Source organism: Canis lupus, chromosome 7, assembly GCF_011100685.1.
Source record: "Canis lupus familiaris isolate Mischka breed German Shepherd chromosome 7, alternate assembly UU_Cfam_GSD_1.0, whole genome shotgun sequence".
NCBI lineage: Eukaryota > Metazoa > Chordata > Mammalia > Carnivora > Canidae > Canis > Canis lupus.
The window spans coordinates 6,287,355-6,305,382 of record NC_049228.1 but is presented as its reverse complement, the minus strand read 5'-3'; the positions used below and the strand labels follow the sequence as shown (position 1 = coordinate 6,305,382).

General features: G+C 39.6%; 1 protein-coding gene across 1 annotated transcript in view; it reads right to left on the bottom strand.

Moving 5' to 3' along the window:
* Positions 1–18,028, bottom strand: part of LOC490269 (complement receptor type 2) — a 101,899-nt gene that overhangs the window by 8,641 nt on the left and 75,230 nt on the right. The window contains 6 exon segments of the mRNA XM_038542030.1: positions 2,229–2,301; positions 3,288–3,311; positions 7,646–7,831; positions 8,799–8,975; positions 10,440–10,667; positions 14,264–14,349. Coding sequence (XP_038397958.1) covers positions 2,229–2,301; positions 3,288–3,311; positions 7,646–7,831; positions 8,799–8,975; positions 10,440–10,667; positions 14,264–14,349 — 774 coding nt within the window.

The following is an 18,028-nucleotide window of genomic DNA, read 5'->3' as shown; positions in this document are numbered from 1 at the left end:
CTATATAGAAAAGGCAGTGGATCTGAGGCAGAAACAAGAGGCAAGGATGAATGGGCTCTGGATGGTGGAGCCTAACAGTATTATTCTTCAGTGATCAAGGCATGACTTACCTTAACAATTGTGTAAAGTACTGCTAGAGTAAATACACAGTAAAATGCCACGCGTGCAGATAATAGCATTTTTTTCACTAGTGAAATACCAAGCCAATGAGGTTTTTTTAATCACAAATGAACAATTTCAACCTGTAAACATACTGTCACTCAAGATGAGTAAACAGAATATTATTCAAACTTTACAAATAACCGTTATATTTTAGCCTGAGATTAAGCATGAAAAAATTCACCTGAGTATTTGCCCCATTAAGCATCTGAAAATAAAGCATTTTCAATGAACATTATTTATCAAACATAATTAAAGCATCCAAATGAACTTTGACAATGAATAGTGACCCAAACCAAACTATAATTTGCTCTGATCTACATGATCTTCAGAGTCTAAAAGTACCTATCACTAATGATTTTTAAAAGTCACAGAAAGAACTTCTAAGTCTGTGTGAGTGGAGTTCCCTAAGTCTTCAGTAAACCAGATAAGGCCAAATGAAGAGCCTGATAAGAACAGAACCCCTTACAGAAATACTGTAATTTTCTTAGAGGTTAATAACTCAGAATAGAGTGAAAAGGAAGAGATTGCTTGCTATTCTCTATAGAAGGATACCGGCCTAATGTACCAGAGTTACTTTAAAAAAAAAAAAATCATTAAAATAGATGGGGAAAAATATTGAAAGAAAAAAGGAAATATTCCACCTTTGTACCATATGTAGTTTTGGGTAATACAGAATCAGATTCAGAAACAAGTGGCTGAAATGATTTCTAGGTAGTCAAAGGGTTTCAGGATTCTGAGTCCAATCATCAGGACTGAAGCCCTACACCTGAACAGCCTCCTGCTGGGGTGATTTTTAAGCAAGTCACTGAATTTCCGTACCCTTCAGTCTTCTCTGCTTTAGCATAACAATATTATTGGGCCTACCTACCTCACAGAGTTGGGAACTGGAGAAGACAATAAATGGTAAAGTATTTTGTAAGCAAATGTATTGGCGGTTTCTATTCTTATTAATCTTGACTACCAGTAGAAGTAAAAAAATCATTAAACAATTATTTTTTAACTACACTTACTGTGGTTATCATTTTGCAATGTATTACAAATACCAAATAATTATGTTGCACACCTAGAACTAATGTTACATGTCAGTTATACCTCAATTAAAAAGAAATCACCCAAAAGATGATTTTGAGTGCCTATAGGTAGTCCCTGCTCACAAAAAGCTCATTGTCCAGGGAGAGGAATATTGAGGAGTATAGGATAGACCAAGGAGACAAATACTTTAATAGAGCATGGGAAGGCCCAGTGTAGAGCAGAGGGAGGGAATGACAGATTGTTTGCAAGAAGTTCTGCTATGATATTCTGCTTTTTAAAAACTTTACATTGGATTGGCATCCTCTGTGGAAATACCAAAATTTCAATTTCTATAAAGCTGCTTTAGGAGACTGTGCTTGCTTACAATGTTTGCTATAGGAAGCTGTTCACTTAAGTTCTAAACTATTTTTCTCATGGGTATAGAATTTGCTGTTCAAGCTTTTAACATTGATCTCATTGAGTTTGACCCACTGTTTTTATTGTAATTAAATAGTACAAAAGCTGTAGACATTCTTTTCCCAAAGTCAAAATGCTGCTTTATTTAGATCTTCATCTAAGTTTAAAAAGTAAGTGATGTTTTAAAAGTTTTGTTTTGTTTTTTTTTAATACTCCAAAGCAAGTCTCAGTTTCTCCACACTGGCAACCTATAGGTGACAGCCAGTGGACACCCTAACTTCTAGTGCCTTGATAAGGTCTGTATATACAGGTCAGAGCCAAGGTGGGATGTGAACTGCCTCACCACCACCTTTGGAAAAGTTCCTTCTGCTTATTTTCTCTTTTGAAAAACTTGAGTCCTTCTTAAAATCCTAAGCTTTTTTTTTTCTTTTAGATGTTCTTATTATATATATTTCTTTTGGTGTGAATACTTCTCTATCTATAATGTACATCTAGAGCCTTCTTTATAATTAAGTTATCTGTTTATGTAGTAGTGTTTTATTTTTTTAGGTTTTAAGTTTTCTTTTACTTCTCTTTGGCTTTCAAGAAGAGGTAGGTACAGTTGTAGACATTTTCTAGAAGAATATGGCTGTACTTACCGTTTTCTGTGCTTTATAATTATGCAACAGGAAACAATGATGAGTAAGAGAAAGATCACACCAAAGACAAGGCCTAGGCGGTAAAACAGGGTCACTGAATGCATGGAAAATATAACCCATAGGTTTTAAACTCTAAATATCTAGCCCCCCTAGTGGTTGCCAGTGAGTTTTTTATATGTAACTATAAATGTCTTTTTATTATATACATTGCTAAATTTTTTATTTATTTTATTTATATATATTTTAAAATGTACTTTAAGAAACATCTCACACAGGCTTTCCTTTAAGAGTTACCCTCTGCTCCTGGTTTAATCTAGTGCATTAGTCCTTACTACATAAGGGGTGAGCAGAGCAGCCTTTCAGCAAATAGGTGAGAACAGCACTGGAGCTCCTGCCTCCAGCACCCCAGGACCTGGAACTCCTGTCTCGTGTAAGACACAGGTACAGGTTCTTCTAGGTAGCAAAGTCTACCCCCAAACCACTCCTCTTATGTAGGCAGGTCACAGAAATGGGCTTAGGAAATGGGTCTCTGTGGCTTCCACTTTGTGCAAGTCTACCATCCCGAGAAGCTTCCGGGGTTATCAACCGAAGAGGAAGTTGTGCTCTCCAGCTCCATTAGAAAAGGAAGGATGCTTATTCATTTGTAACAATTCAAAGCCAGCATAGATACTTCCATAAAGGGGGCACTTGGGTGGCTCAGTGGTTGCATGTCTGCCTTTGGCTTGGCGTGATTCTGGGGTCCTGGGATCGAGTCCCATATTGGGCTCCCCAGAGGGAGCCTGCTTCTCCCTCTGACTCTTCCTCTGTGTCTCTTATGAATAAATAAATAAAATCCTTTTTTTTTTTTTTTAGTTTTAAGAAACTTCCATAAAGGACACTCACTCTACATGCCTGTAGGGATGCCAATCTTGCCACACTGTGGCCTGAATTTGGACTTTCTTTCCTTCCAGCTGGAATTGTAAGAGATGTTGATCTCTCATTTTACATTTCTTTCATTGTAAGTGAATACTTACTGTGAAAGGTGCTAGAGCTCCTCATCAAACCCTTCTCAAAACTTACCAGTTGTGAGAGCATCCCGTGTGCCTGAAGGGAAGACAAAAGCCAGGATGACACAAGTGTGACATGCAGCATGATCAAACAGGAGCTTTCAGCCGGGGACGATTCATCCTGATTTCTTTTCAGCATACAGTCTACTGTTTTTCTAATATAAAAAGCCATCGGTCTCCCTCACACAACAACTTTTATATTGTGCACTCAGCAAAGTATGTGTTTTTTTCTTTTTAACTTAAAATTTTATCATACAATAACAATTTCAGCAGAGAATTTGTAAAACTGTATAAAAGAAAAATATCACACATTATCCTAATACCCTGAAAATTTTTTTCTTGGTGAAACTGTCCTAAAATTGTGTACATTTCTCCAGGTTCCTGGGCAGAGTATGCCTGCCTAACTACCTTTTTCTACATTCAGTTCCAGAAAGCTATTTCTGGAAGCTATTATTTCAGGATGCCTGTAATAGGTTTTCAGGGACTAGAGAGCCTTAAATCAATCTTACTTTTCTAGGACTAATTCTACTTCTGTCTCTTTCAGCTTGTCAGCTTTAAAAAGAATCATAATAGAATGATAGGGGGACCTGGGTGGCTCGGTGTTTGAGCACTGCCTTTGGCTCAGCTCGTGATCTCAGGGTCCTGGGATGGAGTCCCACAACAGGCTCCATGCAGGGAGCCGGCCTCTTCTTCTGCTTATGTCTTTGCCTCTCTCTGTGTGTCTCTCATGAATAAATAAAATCTTAAAGAAGATAGAATGATAGAAGAGGGTACAAGTCCTTGGAGTCATATAGGCTCTTTTAAAAATCCTTTTTTTTTTTTTCCTAAGTAGCCATATATTTGCCATGCTAGTTGATTTCTCTGTATCTCATATATCTTATCTGTATAGTAGAGATCACAGTACATCTAACTCATAAGATCATTCATTCCCTAAACATTTATTGAGCACATATGAGCTATTTCTGGGTACTGGGGGACACAGAAGTGAAATAGGCAAAAATTCCTGACCTCTTGGAGCTTTTATATATCTATATATTTATATAAATGTACAGATATATTTCTCCCCACTTAATCTTGAAAACCACTTAATGGGACAACTTTGGGGGGGTATAATCATGAACTTGCTCAAGAACTCATAAAATTAAAAGAACAAATGTAAAGGACTCAAAGAAGTGCTTGTCCTATCGGAAGCACTAATAGATGGATATTTGTGTTTATTGCTTAAAATATATATATATTTTTCTTCATCACAAATGTAATAGTATCAAATAATACAGAAATATGTGAAGTAAAAATAAGAGTCCCTGTAATTTTCTCCTGTATTGTTAAGAATGTGTCTCATTTTTTTTAGTGGACTTCTCTTCCTAGGGCATATATGAAATGAAGTCTCAGGATGTAAGAACTCGAAAATTCTGGTTATAATCAGTATTCACTGAGGAAGCATCAAGTGATTTCTTGTCTTTTTTTTTTCTTCTTTGCCAGTGTTCTCTGGAGAGCAAAATCGCTTTGGCTGAGAACCACTGATTTTTAAAAAAAATATCCTGAAATGTTCTGGTACATTCCTTTCCAGGACATTTTCCCATGATCTAAGTTTTTATATAATGATAGAATCTCTCTAATATTTCAGCAGTGGGATTAAGTGCTCAATGTGTCAACTTGTACAATCATCACAACCACTGTGACTACTATTTACATGATAACACTATTAACCCTCCATTATATTTGTACATATTTCTCATCTGGCTGGTGTCTTCTAGTTTACTTTTTAAAGTACATAAATTCTAAGTCAATTTTGTTGACATTTTATGATTTTCTCTCTGCTATCAGAAAGTTCAAAAAGTTGGTCTTCTAGCTGTTTCGTAAATATCTTTTTTTTTATGTTTTACCTTAGCTTTTCCATGTTCACTTTTCAAACTTCTAACTCTTTATTTAATTTGGTAATTATTATAAGATAAAATGAAAGGGTCTAAATTTTCTTCAGTGCTACCTATAGCATATGATCATCTTTTCCTTTCCCAGGAATTGGTGTCTGTTACTACATTTTATCTGTAAGGTACTTTTATTTTTTATAATAGCCTTTATTTTATTAACATCCATTTTGTTCCACTTTATAAAAATAAGTTTATTTTTTGTGCTGGCATAAAGTGACTTATATATTGTGGCTTTATGTTTTGCTTTGCTATGTGATAGGGTTGCTCCTCCAATTATGCAAATTTTCTCTCTCTCACAGCCACATCTTCAGAATACTCTAAAGGCATCCAGTCAGTTCAACAGTGAGGTTTTTTTCCAAAGAAGCAAATATAATTTGACTTTAAAGGAGTGTCAAATTCATAATTCGGAAATATGTGAGTCAGCTTGGTTAACATGTTTAAGGGATTAACTACAAAAAATAGATCTTGAACAATCTTAGTATTCAATCATGTAGCACTAATTTCAATTAAGGATGATTATACATTGTTAATTTTGTTCATCAGCAACTTGGTGTGTACGAGTTTAAAGTTATCTTACATCACTATCTTATATCACTCTCTAGTTGCCAGCAGAGGGCTACTCTTCTATGGAACTCAATGATACATGATTTCTTTTTTGTTTAATAATTTTTACATTTACATTTAATTTAGTTAGCATATAGTGTGTTATTAGTTTCAGGGGCAGAGTTAATGATTCATTAGCTGAATACAACACCCAGTGCTCATTACATCAAGTGCCCTCCTCAGTCCCTCCCCATCACCCAGTTACCCCATCCCCCCACACTCCTCCCCTCCAGCAACCCTCAGGTTGTTCCCCAGAGTTAAAAGCCACTTATGGTTTGCCTCCCTCTCTGATTTTATCTTATTTTGTTTTTCCTTCCCTTCCCCTATGTTCATCTGTTTTGTTCTTAAATGGATAAAAAAGATGTTTATATTATATATATAGCATATGATCATCTTTATATCATCAGCATATATATGTAATATATAATCCATATATATATGTAATATATAATCCATATATATATAATGGAATATTATTCAGCCATCAAAAAGAATGAAATCTTGCCATTTGCAACAACGTGGATGGAATTAGATGGTATTATACTAAGAAAAATAAGCCAGAGGAAGACAAATACCATATGATTTGACTCATGTGCAATTTAAGATACATGATTTCTAAATCTGCTCTATCCAGCTGTACCAACTTAAAACCCTGTGACCTACACCAGTGAGGGACACCACCTGCTTGTCTCTGCACCTTGGAAAGTGTTCCTCACTGTGTGCGAGCACGGACTACCTGGAGTAACTGAACCAAACCAGGCCCGGACTTGTGTCCCTCATTCACTCAAAAGGCTCGGGAGGGATCCCTGGGTGGCGCGGTGGTTTGGCGCCTGCCTTTGGCCCAGGGCGCGATCCTGGAGACCCGGGATCGAATCCCACGTCGGGCTCCCGGTGCATGGAGCCTGCTTCTCCCTCTGCCTGTGTCTCTGCCTCTCTCTCTCTCTCTCTCTCTCTGTGTGTGTGTGTGACTATCATAAATAAATAAAAATTAAAAAAAAAAAAAGGCTCGGGAGCCTAAAGGGTGAATAATTGGTTGATGCTTGAGAAAGGGCTTGAGCGGTGGTTCTCAGAGCTCACTTGTATGTGATCGCCCACATAACACAATAGATAGAATTTATCCTGGCCCGGTCATAAATGTAAATAAGGGTCTGTGCTGTCCTTGCTGGTCTGTTAACCGTATCTAATATTCCTTTGAAGTATGCACATCTGGAGCAACAAGCTTACCTATTTACCAAGGTCTTCTGGCACCAGTGGGTCTGTCTTGCATGCTGAAAAAGGGGTGCTTTGGAGGGTTTCACAAACATGCTAAAAATAGATACCTTCTTAGCTTTGTTTTGCTCATGCTATATAATGTTGTAGAACCCTGAATAAAGCTGGCACTGCTTGGATGTCATCCACTGTGTCCCTCCTGTCCCCATCTCTTTACTTTTATTTTCCTCATCCCCTTACCCTCGGGACCCTGATCGTGTTGCCACAGAGTGCGCAACACCTCACTCATGTTGAAATATTGAAGGCCTGCACTACTCCTGACTTTTAAGGAACACAGGCTCCAAACAAATCATTACTACGCCATGCAATCAACAATAGAGTAATATAGACAGAGAAGTTTCAGAGGGAGTCCTGAGGAGAGATGAATGCATTTGAGAGCAATGCGAGAATAAAGCTTGCCTTACTTGCATGGCTAAGGGCTTTCTGGAAGAACTAGGAGCTCCTCCTGTACTCCTTAGCGCTTAGCAGGTACCATAAGCATCACACCACATTCAATGATGGTAGAGATGAATGAATGAATAGGAACAATGACTAAGGAAGGACCTACATGTCTTGCAGCTGCACTTACTCGATGTACATACGGCCAGAGGAGGGTTCCATGTGTCATCTGCCTGACACTGACTCTGGCGACTGCCTTTTAGAGTATACCCAACTTCACACTCAAAAGTTACATTATCTCCATAGTGGTATACTTTTCTCATGTGCAACTTCTTCTGGATTCCATTCATAAACTCTGGGAGTATACATTTTATCTCTGAAATTAGAAAAATCAGAAGAAAATAGAGATTTTATTGTTAATTGTTAGTTGAAAACTTACCAAATGGAGGGCTCTATGATCCTGAACTACTTTGTCTTCAGCGAAGAGGAGTCAAGAGGAGTCCTGTTTTCAATCAAGAACTATTGACACCCACCCAACATCTTAAGATTTTAAATCCTCTGACTTTAATTTCTTGGGTAAAGCAAGAGAGTATGCAACGTATGACACACATCCACTTTTAATTGTTGACAACTCTGCAACTGGAAAGTTGTGGAAAGATTGGGAGTTAGGATAACCATGTTCTAACCCTGGAACCACTTCAGTCACACCAGAAGGAAACAGGTATATCACATTAACTCCCTTGTAGCTGTACAACAGATACTGGTATTTTGCTTCTTGATTAAATGCATGTTTCTGGCTCATTTCTATTCATAGAACAAAGAAGATTGTAAATCATGATTCTAAATTCAGATACCAGTTTTGCAAACAGGAATAAAGGAAGTAGTTCCTGGCATTTGTTCTAGGGAAGAGATGAAATAAGCACTTCACCTTTGGTCATGGAAATTATAATGAGGACCCCTGTTCCGTAATTCCAGAAATTAATTGCTCTCAACTTTATTCCATGCTTCAGTTTTCCTCACAAGAAAGTGCTTCTCGTATCTTATTTAAGGTATTTGTGAGGACCACTTGTGATCCCCTGAGGTCCTTTGGAGCTGAGATATATTACTAGTTAAAAGCCTGCAAAGCATTTTAAATTGGTGTTTAACGTCTCCTGTGTTACTGGAAATCCCATCAGTTCTTTCACTAATTTGATAGAGCTGAGAATCCTTGGGCAGCCTCCTTCCTGTCTTTTTTTTCTGCTTTCCAACCCCCCCTCTACCAACACTCATATCACAATCTTTCCAGCCTTATCAGTCTCATGCGTCAATTTTCCATTAAAAAACCCAGCAAGAATAAGAAATACCTTTGCAATAATGATCAAATTGGCTCCAGGTTCCCTGGTAGGTGCAGAATATGAAGGCTCTTCCCACCAACAAGTAGCCTGGATCACAAGCATAGCTGACGATCATCCCAGGAAGATATGGAGACACATGTCTTCCAATGTAATGCCCGTTGTGGATCTTGGGTGGATATGGGCATGCTAAGAACAAGATGCCCCCAAATACAAGAAAAGATATTCAGTTAAATACTGGGGTACCTGGGTGGCCCAGTGGTTGAGCATCTGCTTTCAGCTCAGGGCATGATACTGGGGTCCTGGGATCAAGTCCTGTAGGGAGCCTGCTTCTCCCTCTATGTCTCTGCCTCTCTCTCTGTGTCTCTCATGAATAAATAAATAAAATCTAAAAAAAAAAAAAATCAAAGAAATACAAATATGCCAACACATCTAATAATATTTCTAACTATTAGAGACACAGGAAGACCCAAGTCAGGACAGGCTCCAAAGCGCTACTTATTTACCTATCAGTGGGAAGACTAATGCTTTAAATGTAGACATCTCCCCCTTCAAACAGAATCATCTGTATTCTCTACCTGCAAACCGCATCAGATGGGAATACCACTAGGCCCTACACACAGTGTTGTCTGTCCTCACTGGGGCACGGAGCCTATGTGGACAATCACAGCCACAAATGAGCCCCCAATTGTCAGGCACTATCATTTAACAGCAGACTAATATGTAAAAGGATGAGTGGCCAAGCGCATAACCTTGATCTCTACTTCTCTAAGGTATCTTGAGTCCTCCTTGCTAAAAGTGAGACAAAGCGTCAACAAAATGCTGTCAGGGGCTGAGCAGAATACTTAGAAGTAAGAAAAGGAGTACAAATGCCTACATCAGAGTTTCTTTGTTTCTATAGCATCAAATCTGAAGCTATCAACATGTGCTTTTTGTTCCCCACACTCATCTATCGAATATAAAAACAACTTTTTTCTTTTTTTTTAAAGATTTTATTTTTTTAATTTTTATTTACTTATAATAGTCACACAGAGAGAGAGAGAGAGAGGCAGAGACACAGGCAGAGGGAGAAGCAGGCTTCATGCACTGGGAGCCCGACGTGGGATTCGATCCCAGGATCACGCCCTGGGCCAAAGGCAGGTGCCAAACCGCTGCGCCACCCAGGGATCCCCCCCCCTTTTTTTTTTAAGTAGGCTCCAACCCAACAGGGAGTTGAACTTGGCCAAACCCACAGCCCCGAGATTGAGACCTGAGATGAAATTAAGAATCAGCCACTCAACTGACTGAGCCACCCAGGCAACCCTAAATACAACTTTTAATAGAGATGACACGAAAAAGTATTTTCTTTGGCATTTGTTCTAGTGCTTTGAAAATATTCTCTATAAGTTCTGAGCCTTGCTGATTCTCCTCACTCTCCACCTCTTCTTCTCACTCTTCCACATTCCTCACACCTGCAGGAAGGGTCATCAGAGTACCAACACATGGGACACAGCATAGAACATCTAGAACCTGTATGTTATTTTCCTGGAAGGTATTTCTGTGTGTCTTTTATCAGAGAAAAACATTCACAAGCAAAAGGACTGTTCCGTAGGAATAGGGAGGTTCTCACCTAGATATTTTGATCTATATGGGGATATGGAAATATGCACCGACCTGTAGGACCAGCAGGTTCACAGTGAGGAGCAGGGCCGCTCCAAATCCCGTTCCCTTGATTGTCACTGGTGCAGAGGATGGTGCTCTCCCCAACGAGTTTGAAGATCATCCCGCTGGCTGGCTGGTAGTCACAAATGTAAGTAATTTCTTTTCCATAGGGAATGCGTCCCCAAGAAGTTCCAGTGTGGTGCCCGTTAGGGATAGATGGAGGATTTGGACAAAAGATTTCTAGAAAGAAAGAAAGAAGCAAGCACGAACTTTAGGTTGCATTAGAGTTTCAGTCAACATCATACAACCACGGTGCCCTGAGACTGTATTTTTTCCCTGAGAACACAACTAAGGTGGGTGGATTTAAATATGTAAGGCTTCTTCTGAGACAGAACTACCAGAAGTAAAACTTGAATTACAGCTTATTGCAAAAGCCTCAGACCATCCAGGTAGCTAAGATACATTCTGAAAAGCAACTAATTTCTTTTTCGGCCACTGTTGTCTGCCAGCTTGATGTGTGGCATAACGACAGTCCTGGGTTGATACTAGGGGCATCAGACAGATGAAGTTGGCCCTCAGAGATCTGAAGTTGCAAAGAAATCTTAGTGAATCTTTATGAAACATAGACTGTCATTTTCAGCCCAGATGTAAAAGTTTCTTGATGAACAAGACCATTATCATCAGTACCAATACCAAATACACAGTAGCGTCTTCAGAATCCACTGATTCTTATGGGGCTGTTCAGAGCCAGATTAAGTGCTCTAGGGAGCATGTTTTTTCCCCTTTTGTTTTTGTTTGTTTGTTTGTTTGTTTGTTTGTTTGTTTCATCCAAGTGACTGGCTGTCATTTCTTTCTGCTTTAAGTATATCTCTTTCTAGCAGTTCTCTCCCAAAAACTATTTTGATGCTTTGAGTCTGCAGTGACTTTAGGAACAGATACCCAGCCTGTCAGAAGTGTGTGAATAAACAAAGTGAAGGCCTTAGTATACCAAACACGATTCACTTCTCCTATCTGGATTTTTGTGTTTGTGTCTATCTAAAGCTTACTTATGTATTTACATTCAGATTACTATGTCTCGGGAAGGTAGAATTTGTTGGATATCTGAGTTTCATTCATATTGAATGTTCCTATAAATGTTCCATGGCAATCCCATAAGATGTCCAAATAGATTTCTAGCAAGATATTTTAACAAAATCCAGATTGAAAGGGTGGCTCACAAACAAACAAAGGTGGTTCTGTACATTACATTTCTGCGCACCTGTGCTTCAAAATGTAAGTGGCTAGTATCTTGGAGGCTGCTATGGATCCAAGGGAGTTGGAATCCAAGGGAATGGGATGGGTGGGGTGTGGGGGCACATTGCCCATACATGTTTGCTGCAATTGAGGAAAAAGCAAAACCGGAGAGAGCCAAGCATACTGGATACGCACCAAAGACAGCGCATTTGCAGAAGTCCAGCCAGCCTTACAGGAGAAGCAGGTGCCCATCCAGGCAGGACAGAGAGGAGTTTGGAGGCAGAGGAGAAGGAGGATCTTGAGGAACCCACTCCCAATTCGGGGCCAGTGACGTCCATCACAGAGGAGGAGAAAGTGGAAGCGATTGAGTGACCCACTGGACCCATTTCCCTCCAGCTGCACAGATTTCTGAGGGGAGACTTCTGCAAGTAGGGGAGGGAGGAAAGGGAGAGAGGCAGACAAGAATAACAAAGGGCACTGAAGGAGGCTGATCCCTGGCTATCAGCTTTGGGATCAGCAGGAGGTTGCTCTCAGACCTCTGGGAGTCCTGACTTGAGGATCCCCCTGGTGGGCTGTGGGCACCAACAACACAACGGGTGCTAAATCCAACCTCCCCCAACTCTGCCATCAGCTATTTCAAAGTGCTCCAGTGCTCCCCAATGCAGCCTGGAGCCAATGCAGGGAAAGAGGTACCAGAGACTTGAGATATATCGCTCACTTCTGGAAATCAAAGGAATGGTTTTGAATTCCAAGTGTTGAACTGCAATAAAGAAATAGGGTATGTGCTACTTCAGATGGGATGGCAGAGATACATTGCCAAACACTGTGAAAAAAAAAAAAAAGAAAAGGCACAGGAATATCATGTGGCAAAGAGGTAAAGTTGATTCTCCAGCAATTCAGCTCAGAGGCATGGAGTATTGCAATCGAAGTGATCATTCAAAAGAGCTATTAGGAAGGGATTCGGCGAGCTTCAAGAAAACTCAGAAAGGCATTTCAGTGAACTGAGGAATAAAATTACTGAATAGAGGGACACCTGGGTAGCTCAGCGGTTGGGCATCTGCTTTATTTTTTTTAGATTTTATTTATTTATTCATGAAGGACACACAGAGAGAGACAGAGGGAGAAGCAGGCTCCATGCAGGGAGCCCTACATGGGACTCGATCCCAGATCTCCAGGATCAGGGCCTGTACTGAAGGCAGTGCTAAACTGCTGAGCCACCTGGGCTGCCCGGGCATCTGCTTTAAGCTCAGGGCATGATCCTGCCGTCCCAGGATCGAGTCCCACATAGGGCTCCCTGCATAGAGCCTGCTTCTCCCTCTGCCTATGTCTCTGCCTCTCTGTGTCTCTCGTGAATGAATAAAATCTTTTTAAAAAATTACTGAATAGAGTTCTTTACCAAGATGTGGTATACATATGGGTAGAAAATTACTCCGCCATCAAAAAGAATGAAATGTTGCTCTTTGCAACCACGTTGATGGTGCTAGAGAACTATGCTAAGTGGAGTAAGTTCGAGAAAGACAAATGCCGTATGATCTCACCCATATGTAGAATTTAAGAAACAAAAAAGGTGAACATAAGATATGGGGAACAAACAAAAGGAGATAGAGGGGAACAAACCATAAGAGGCGCTTAATGACAGAGAACAAACAGGGTTGATGGAGATGAGTGGGGATGGGCTAGGTGGGTGATGGGTACTAAGGAGGGCACTCGTTCTGATGAGCACTGGGTGTTGTACATTAATGATGAATCACTGAATTCTACTCCTGAAACCAATATTGCACTGAATGGGAACTAACTAGAATTTAAATAAAAATTTGACAAAAAAGAACTCTCTATCAAAGAGACTGAAATTAAAAAAAAAAGAACCAGACACAACTAAACCACCCTTTTATTCATGCACAATAAAGTTTTCTGTATCTCTAAAACAAACAAACTGGACAGAAAGTCTGGAGATGACGAATTTAATGCATCAGTTGAAGAACAGATTAGAGAGTTTAGGAAAAAGGACAGATTAGATTGAAGAACAAATTAATAATCTAGAGGATAGAAGAGGAGAGAGAACTAGGAGTTTTAAGAATTGGTGAGACCCTATGAGAGATACTAGACGTGAGAAAAACAAATATAATTGGTCTCCTAGAAGAAGAAGAAAGGGAGAAGGGAACAAGAAGTGTCTTAAGAAAAATAGCAGCTGAGAATTTCCCTAACATGAGAAAGGCATTAAACATACAAATCCAGGAAGCTAATAGAACACTCTGGAACACCCCTATTATCTCATTGCAAAAAGACCCATCCGAGATATCTGGTGATGAAAGGCAAAAATCAATGATCAAGAAGGAATCCTAAAAGCGAGGAAAATCTTTACACTGCAGAGTGTTCACTCTCAAAGCAGGAAAGGAGAGCAGTTTTACCTGAGTTCAGATTCAGTGTTAGATAAATAACCTCCTAAAATAGAGAAACATCCAGAGGGCGATGTGACACAGGACTCCAAATTGCAAGTATCTGAGAGACTACTCTCTGCAAGACGGATTGGATTTCTTCTTCATAACCTGGGGCAGACTTGGATGGAGCGGAGAGAATTAGGGCAAAACAACACTTCAACTCACTTTCACACATAGGTGCTTCCTTATCCCAAGTGACAGTACTGCCCAAGAGGAGACACGCAGCGGAAGGGGAGCCAATGAGTCGATACCTAGAAGCAAAGAATGAAAAATGATTCTATCCTACACTGGTTTCCTACTTAAGTCATCCTGAGGAAATCATTGCAGGTAGATGTTAGACATCGCAGGCAGATTAAGACACAGGAGATGTGTGAACCTCTGCATCTGCAAATTGGTCCTTTATTTCTAAGGACAAGTTTACATTCTCTTAACCACTTTCATCCATGTTGATTGCTAGTCCTTCACCACTGAATACAATAATTCCCTTCCTCATGGGACATTCTGTACTTGTCTTTAGGGAGCCTCCAAAGCTATTTTAGGGATGCCTGGGGTGCTCTGTCGGTTAAGCGTCTGCCTTTGACTCAGGTCATGATCTTGGGGTTCTGCGTTGGTCCTGAGCAGGGAGCCTGCTTCTCTCTCTTTCTTTGCTGCTCCCTTTGCTTACACTCTCTCTTTCTGTCCAATAAATAAAATCATTTTTTCTTTTAAAGAGCTACTTTATCCCTGTGTACTTCCATTCCAGGAAATAATTGGCTCCTTGATTAACCGGGAAGATGTCTTATTAAAATAATCCCATTCTCTGGCACCTCCCCTAGAGACTTTCAATCATGTGGTACTCAAAATCTATCTGTTGAGTGAAGGATAGGATGATGGCTTTACGAAGAAGAGTCAAAGGTGAAACGCAGAGGGTCCTTACCTATTGTGCCACAAAATCACTCAAAGTAGGTCACAAAGGTTGGAACATTTCATCATTCATTTTTATTTTTTAGGTATCTATACTGTCACTGTAAGAAATGTCATACAGGATATCCAACCGAGCTATTCACATGCTCCATGTAGAGTAGGGTTAACCTTGATGAAGATTAAGTAAAAGGTAAGGGGTCTAATGCAATGTCATTAAATAGTGAGTAGTTACAGGAACAGCTAGGAACTTGGCAGAGTCTGCTGGTATCTCTAGTACTACATTCCCCTTTCTTTCTTTCTTTTCTTTTTTTTTTTTTTAAGATTTTTATTTATTTATGAAAAAAGGCAGAGTGAGCAAGAGAAAGAAGAGAGCCCCAGAGCAGGGGTGAGGGGAAGAGGCAGAGGGACACGCAGACTCCCTTCTCAGCATGCCATGTGTTGATGACATGTGGGAGTCCATCCCAGAGCCCTGAGATCATGATCTGAGCTGAAGGCAGATGCTTAACCAACCTAGCCACCCAGGTGCCCCCGCCTTTTTCAGTAGTGAGGGACCCTGTATTTTTAACTGGGCCATTGGCCACCTTCCTTGAAGATTCCCTACAATTTTGTATAGCCGTGTGAGTAGCAGGAACCTATGAAGACTTTCAATAGGCTGCAGATGATAACAAGTAGCTTACAGACATGATTCCTCAGCACATTCAAGTGTGCGTTAAACTTTGTCACAGAGAATGTAAGCTTTCTTTCTAGGAGCCATTTATGAAAGTTGTAACATATCACTCTGCAGAGTGTACTGCAGTGAATTAGCACAAAGGAGAAATCAAAACCGCTCTACACTCTTATTACAAAACAGTAACTCTAGGAATCAACAACCACAGAACAAATACAAAATCCAAAGTTTTGGATCTTGGTCAAAGACAAAAGTAAACTAGCCCTTGCATATTGCTACAGGATAACAATAACACATGATCAGTGAGTCATGTGCTCCAAACAGTGCTTTACAGGGACTCACTTACTTCATCTTTAAAATGATGCTTTGAAGTGAATATTATGCATAGAGCCCATTTTACAAAAGAGAAAACGGGGTTTAACAAATCTTTCCAAATTCACACGTTAGATAGTAAGGTTAGAGTTTGAATAATGTTCATTGTACTCAACAGCCTTTGATGATAAACCTTACATTATTCAGTGTATTCAGTGTCTTCATCATAAGTGCTGATGCAAATATTAGTCTTCAAAAATTCCCGGGATGCTGATGCCAAAAGTGTTCTTAGAGGAATATTCAGTACTTTGGTTATTTGACAAGAAAAATATCAGGGGTGCTGGGTGGCTCAGTCCATCAAAAATCTGACCTTGGCTCAGGTCATGATCTCAGGGTCTCGGAATGGAACCCCACATTAGGCTCTGTACTCGGTGGGGAATCGGCTTGTCCTTCTGTCCCCAACCCCCATTCTCTCTCTTTCTCTCTCTCTCTCTCTCCACAAAATAAATAATCTTTTAAAAAAGAAAAAGCAAAAAGAAAATTTTCAAATACATGAACCCAATATTTTACTTTAGAATGTCTTCAAGGTTATATACATGAATATAAAGAAAGCTGAAAAAAAAAAAAAAAAAGAAAAAAAAATAAAAAAAAAATAAAGAAAGCTGATCTGGGGAATTAATAAAATCAATCAGTAAGTAAGAAAAATAGAATGAAATGATAAGTATATCTAAGAGGAGTTCCTTTAAAGTGGCTGGTTAAACAAATAGAATTTGGCCAATAGTGACTTGAGAAAATCATGCATCTACAGATACACATGAATGAGAAATTATTGTTATTATATATTTTGAAGAAACTTTATGAAGTATACATTATAAAATACTTTGCAAAAACGACTTCCTGTCTATCCTAATGAAATTGAAAACATCTGTGAAATGTGTCATTTTGTAGAAAAAATAGAATTTATTAGGATGTACTTACAAATAGGTGGGACAGCTGATAAACCCACATCTGTCAGATTCCCTGTTTGCAATCTGTTTGGATACATACCTAGGATTGGAATTGCTGGGTCACGTGGTAATTCCATGTTAACTTTGGAATCACCGAACTGTTTTCCACAGCAGCTGCCCGAATTCACATGCCCACTAGCTATCCCACTAGCAGCCAAATGGATTCCATATTTCCCACATCCTGCCCTCACTTCATTAAAAAAACTATTATGATAGCCATCCTATTAGGTGTGAAGTGGGTTTGATGTGCATTTCTCTGATGACTAATAATGCTGAGTATCTGTTCTTGGGTTTCCTGGACATTTGTACATCCTTTTTGGAGAAATGTCTATTCCAATCCTTTGCCCAATTTTTAAAATTGCATTGTAAACATTTCTGTTGTTGCATTGCAGGACTTCTTTTATATTCTGTATAGTAAACCCTTGTCAGAGAAATGATTTACATTTATCTGTGGGCTCTCTTTTCACCTTCTTGATGTCTCATTGATGTGGACTGAGGCTACAGTGATTTGAAGGCCTGGTGAACTAAAAAATCAGAAGTTCTTATTGGTGGCAGGAGGGCGGTGATGAGGACAGAATCTATACTTTCCAGATACGGATTGATGCTTGTGTCCAATTTAACCAGCTCTCCCCTCTAAGGGTAGTTGAGCTCCACTGGCATCTATCTGGGTTACATGTGCATTTTCAGATAAAAATCCTAGAGTCCAATAAAGTTCTGCGTTTGTCTCTGAATTTCTGGTGCCAACTGACAAGTAGTACACATTGTTTCATTGCTCCCTCTATGTTGAGGCAATGGTTTCTAGCATGGTTTCCTGGGCCAAGGAAAAGTTGAGGGCAAGAACTCCATTAATGTTCCCACTCAGTGTCCATGTTAATACTTTCACTTCCCAGAGCTGTTATGTTAAGACTTCCTCTCCAATCCCTACTTCAAGGTCCTCCAGCCCACCTATAGAACTGGCTGATCTTAGTTAAGAATGGCGCATGCAGGGTTCTGCTAGCATTTTTCCTTTTACTCACTTAGCACGCTGGTCTTTTTGATCCA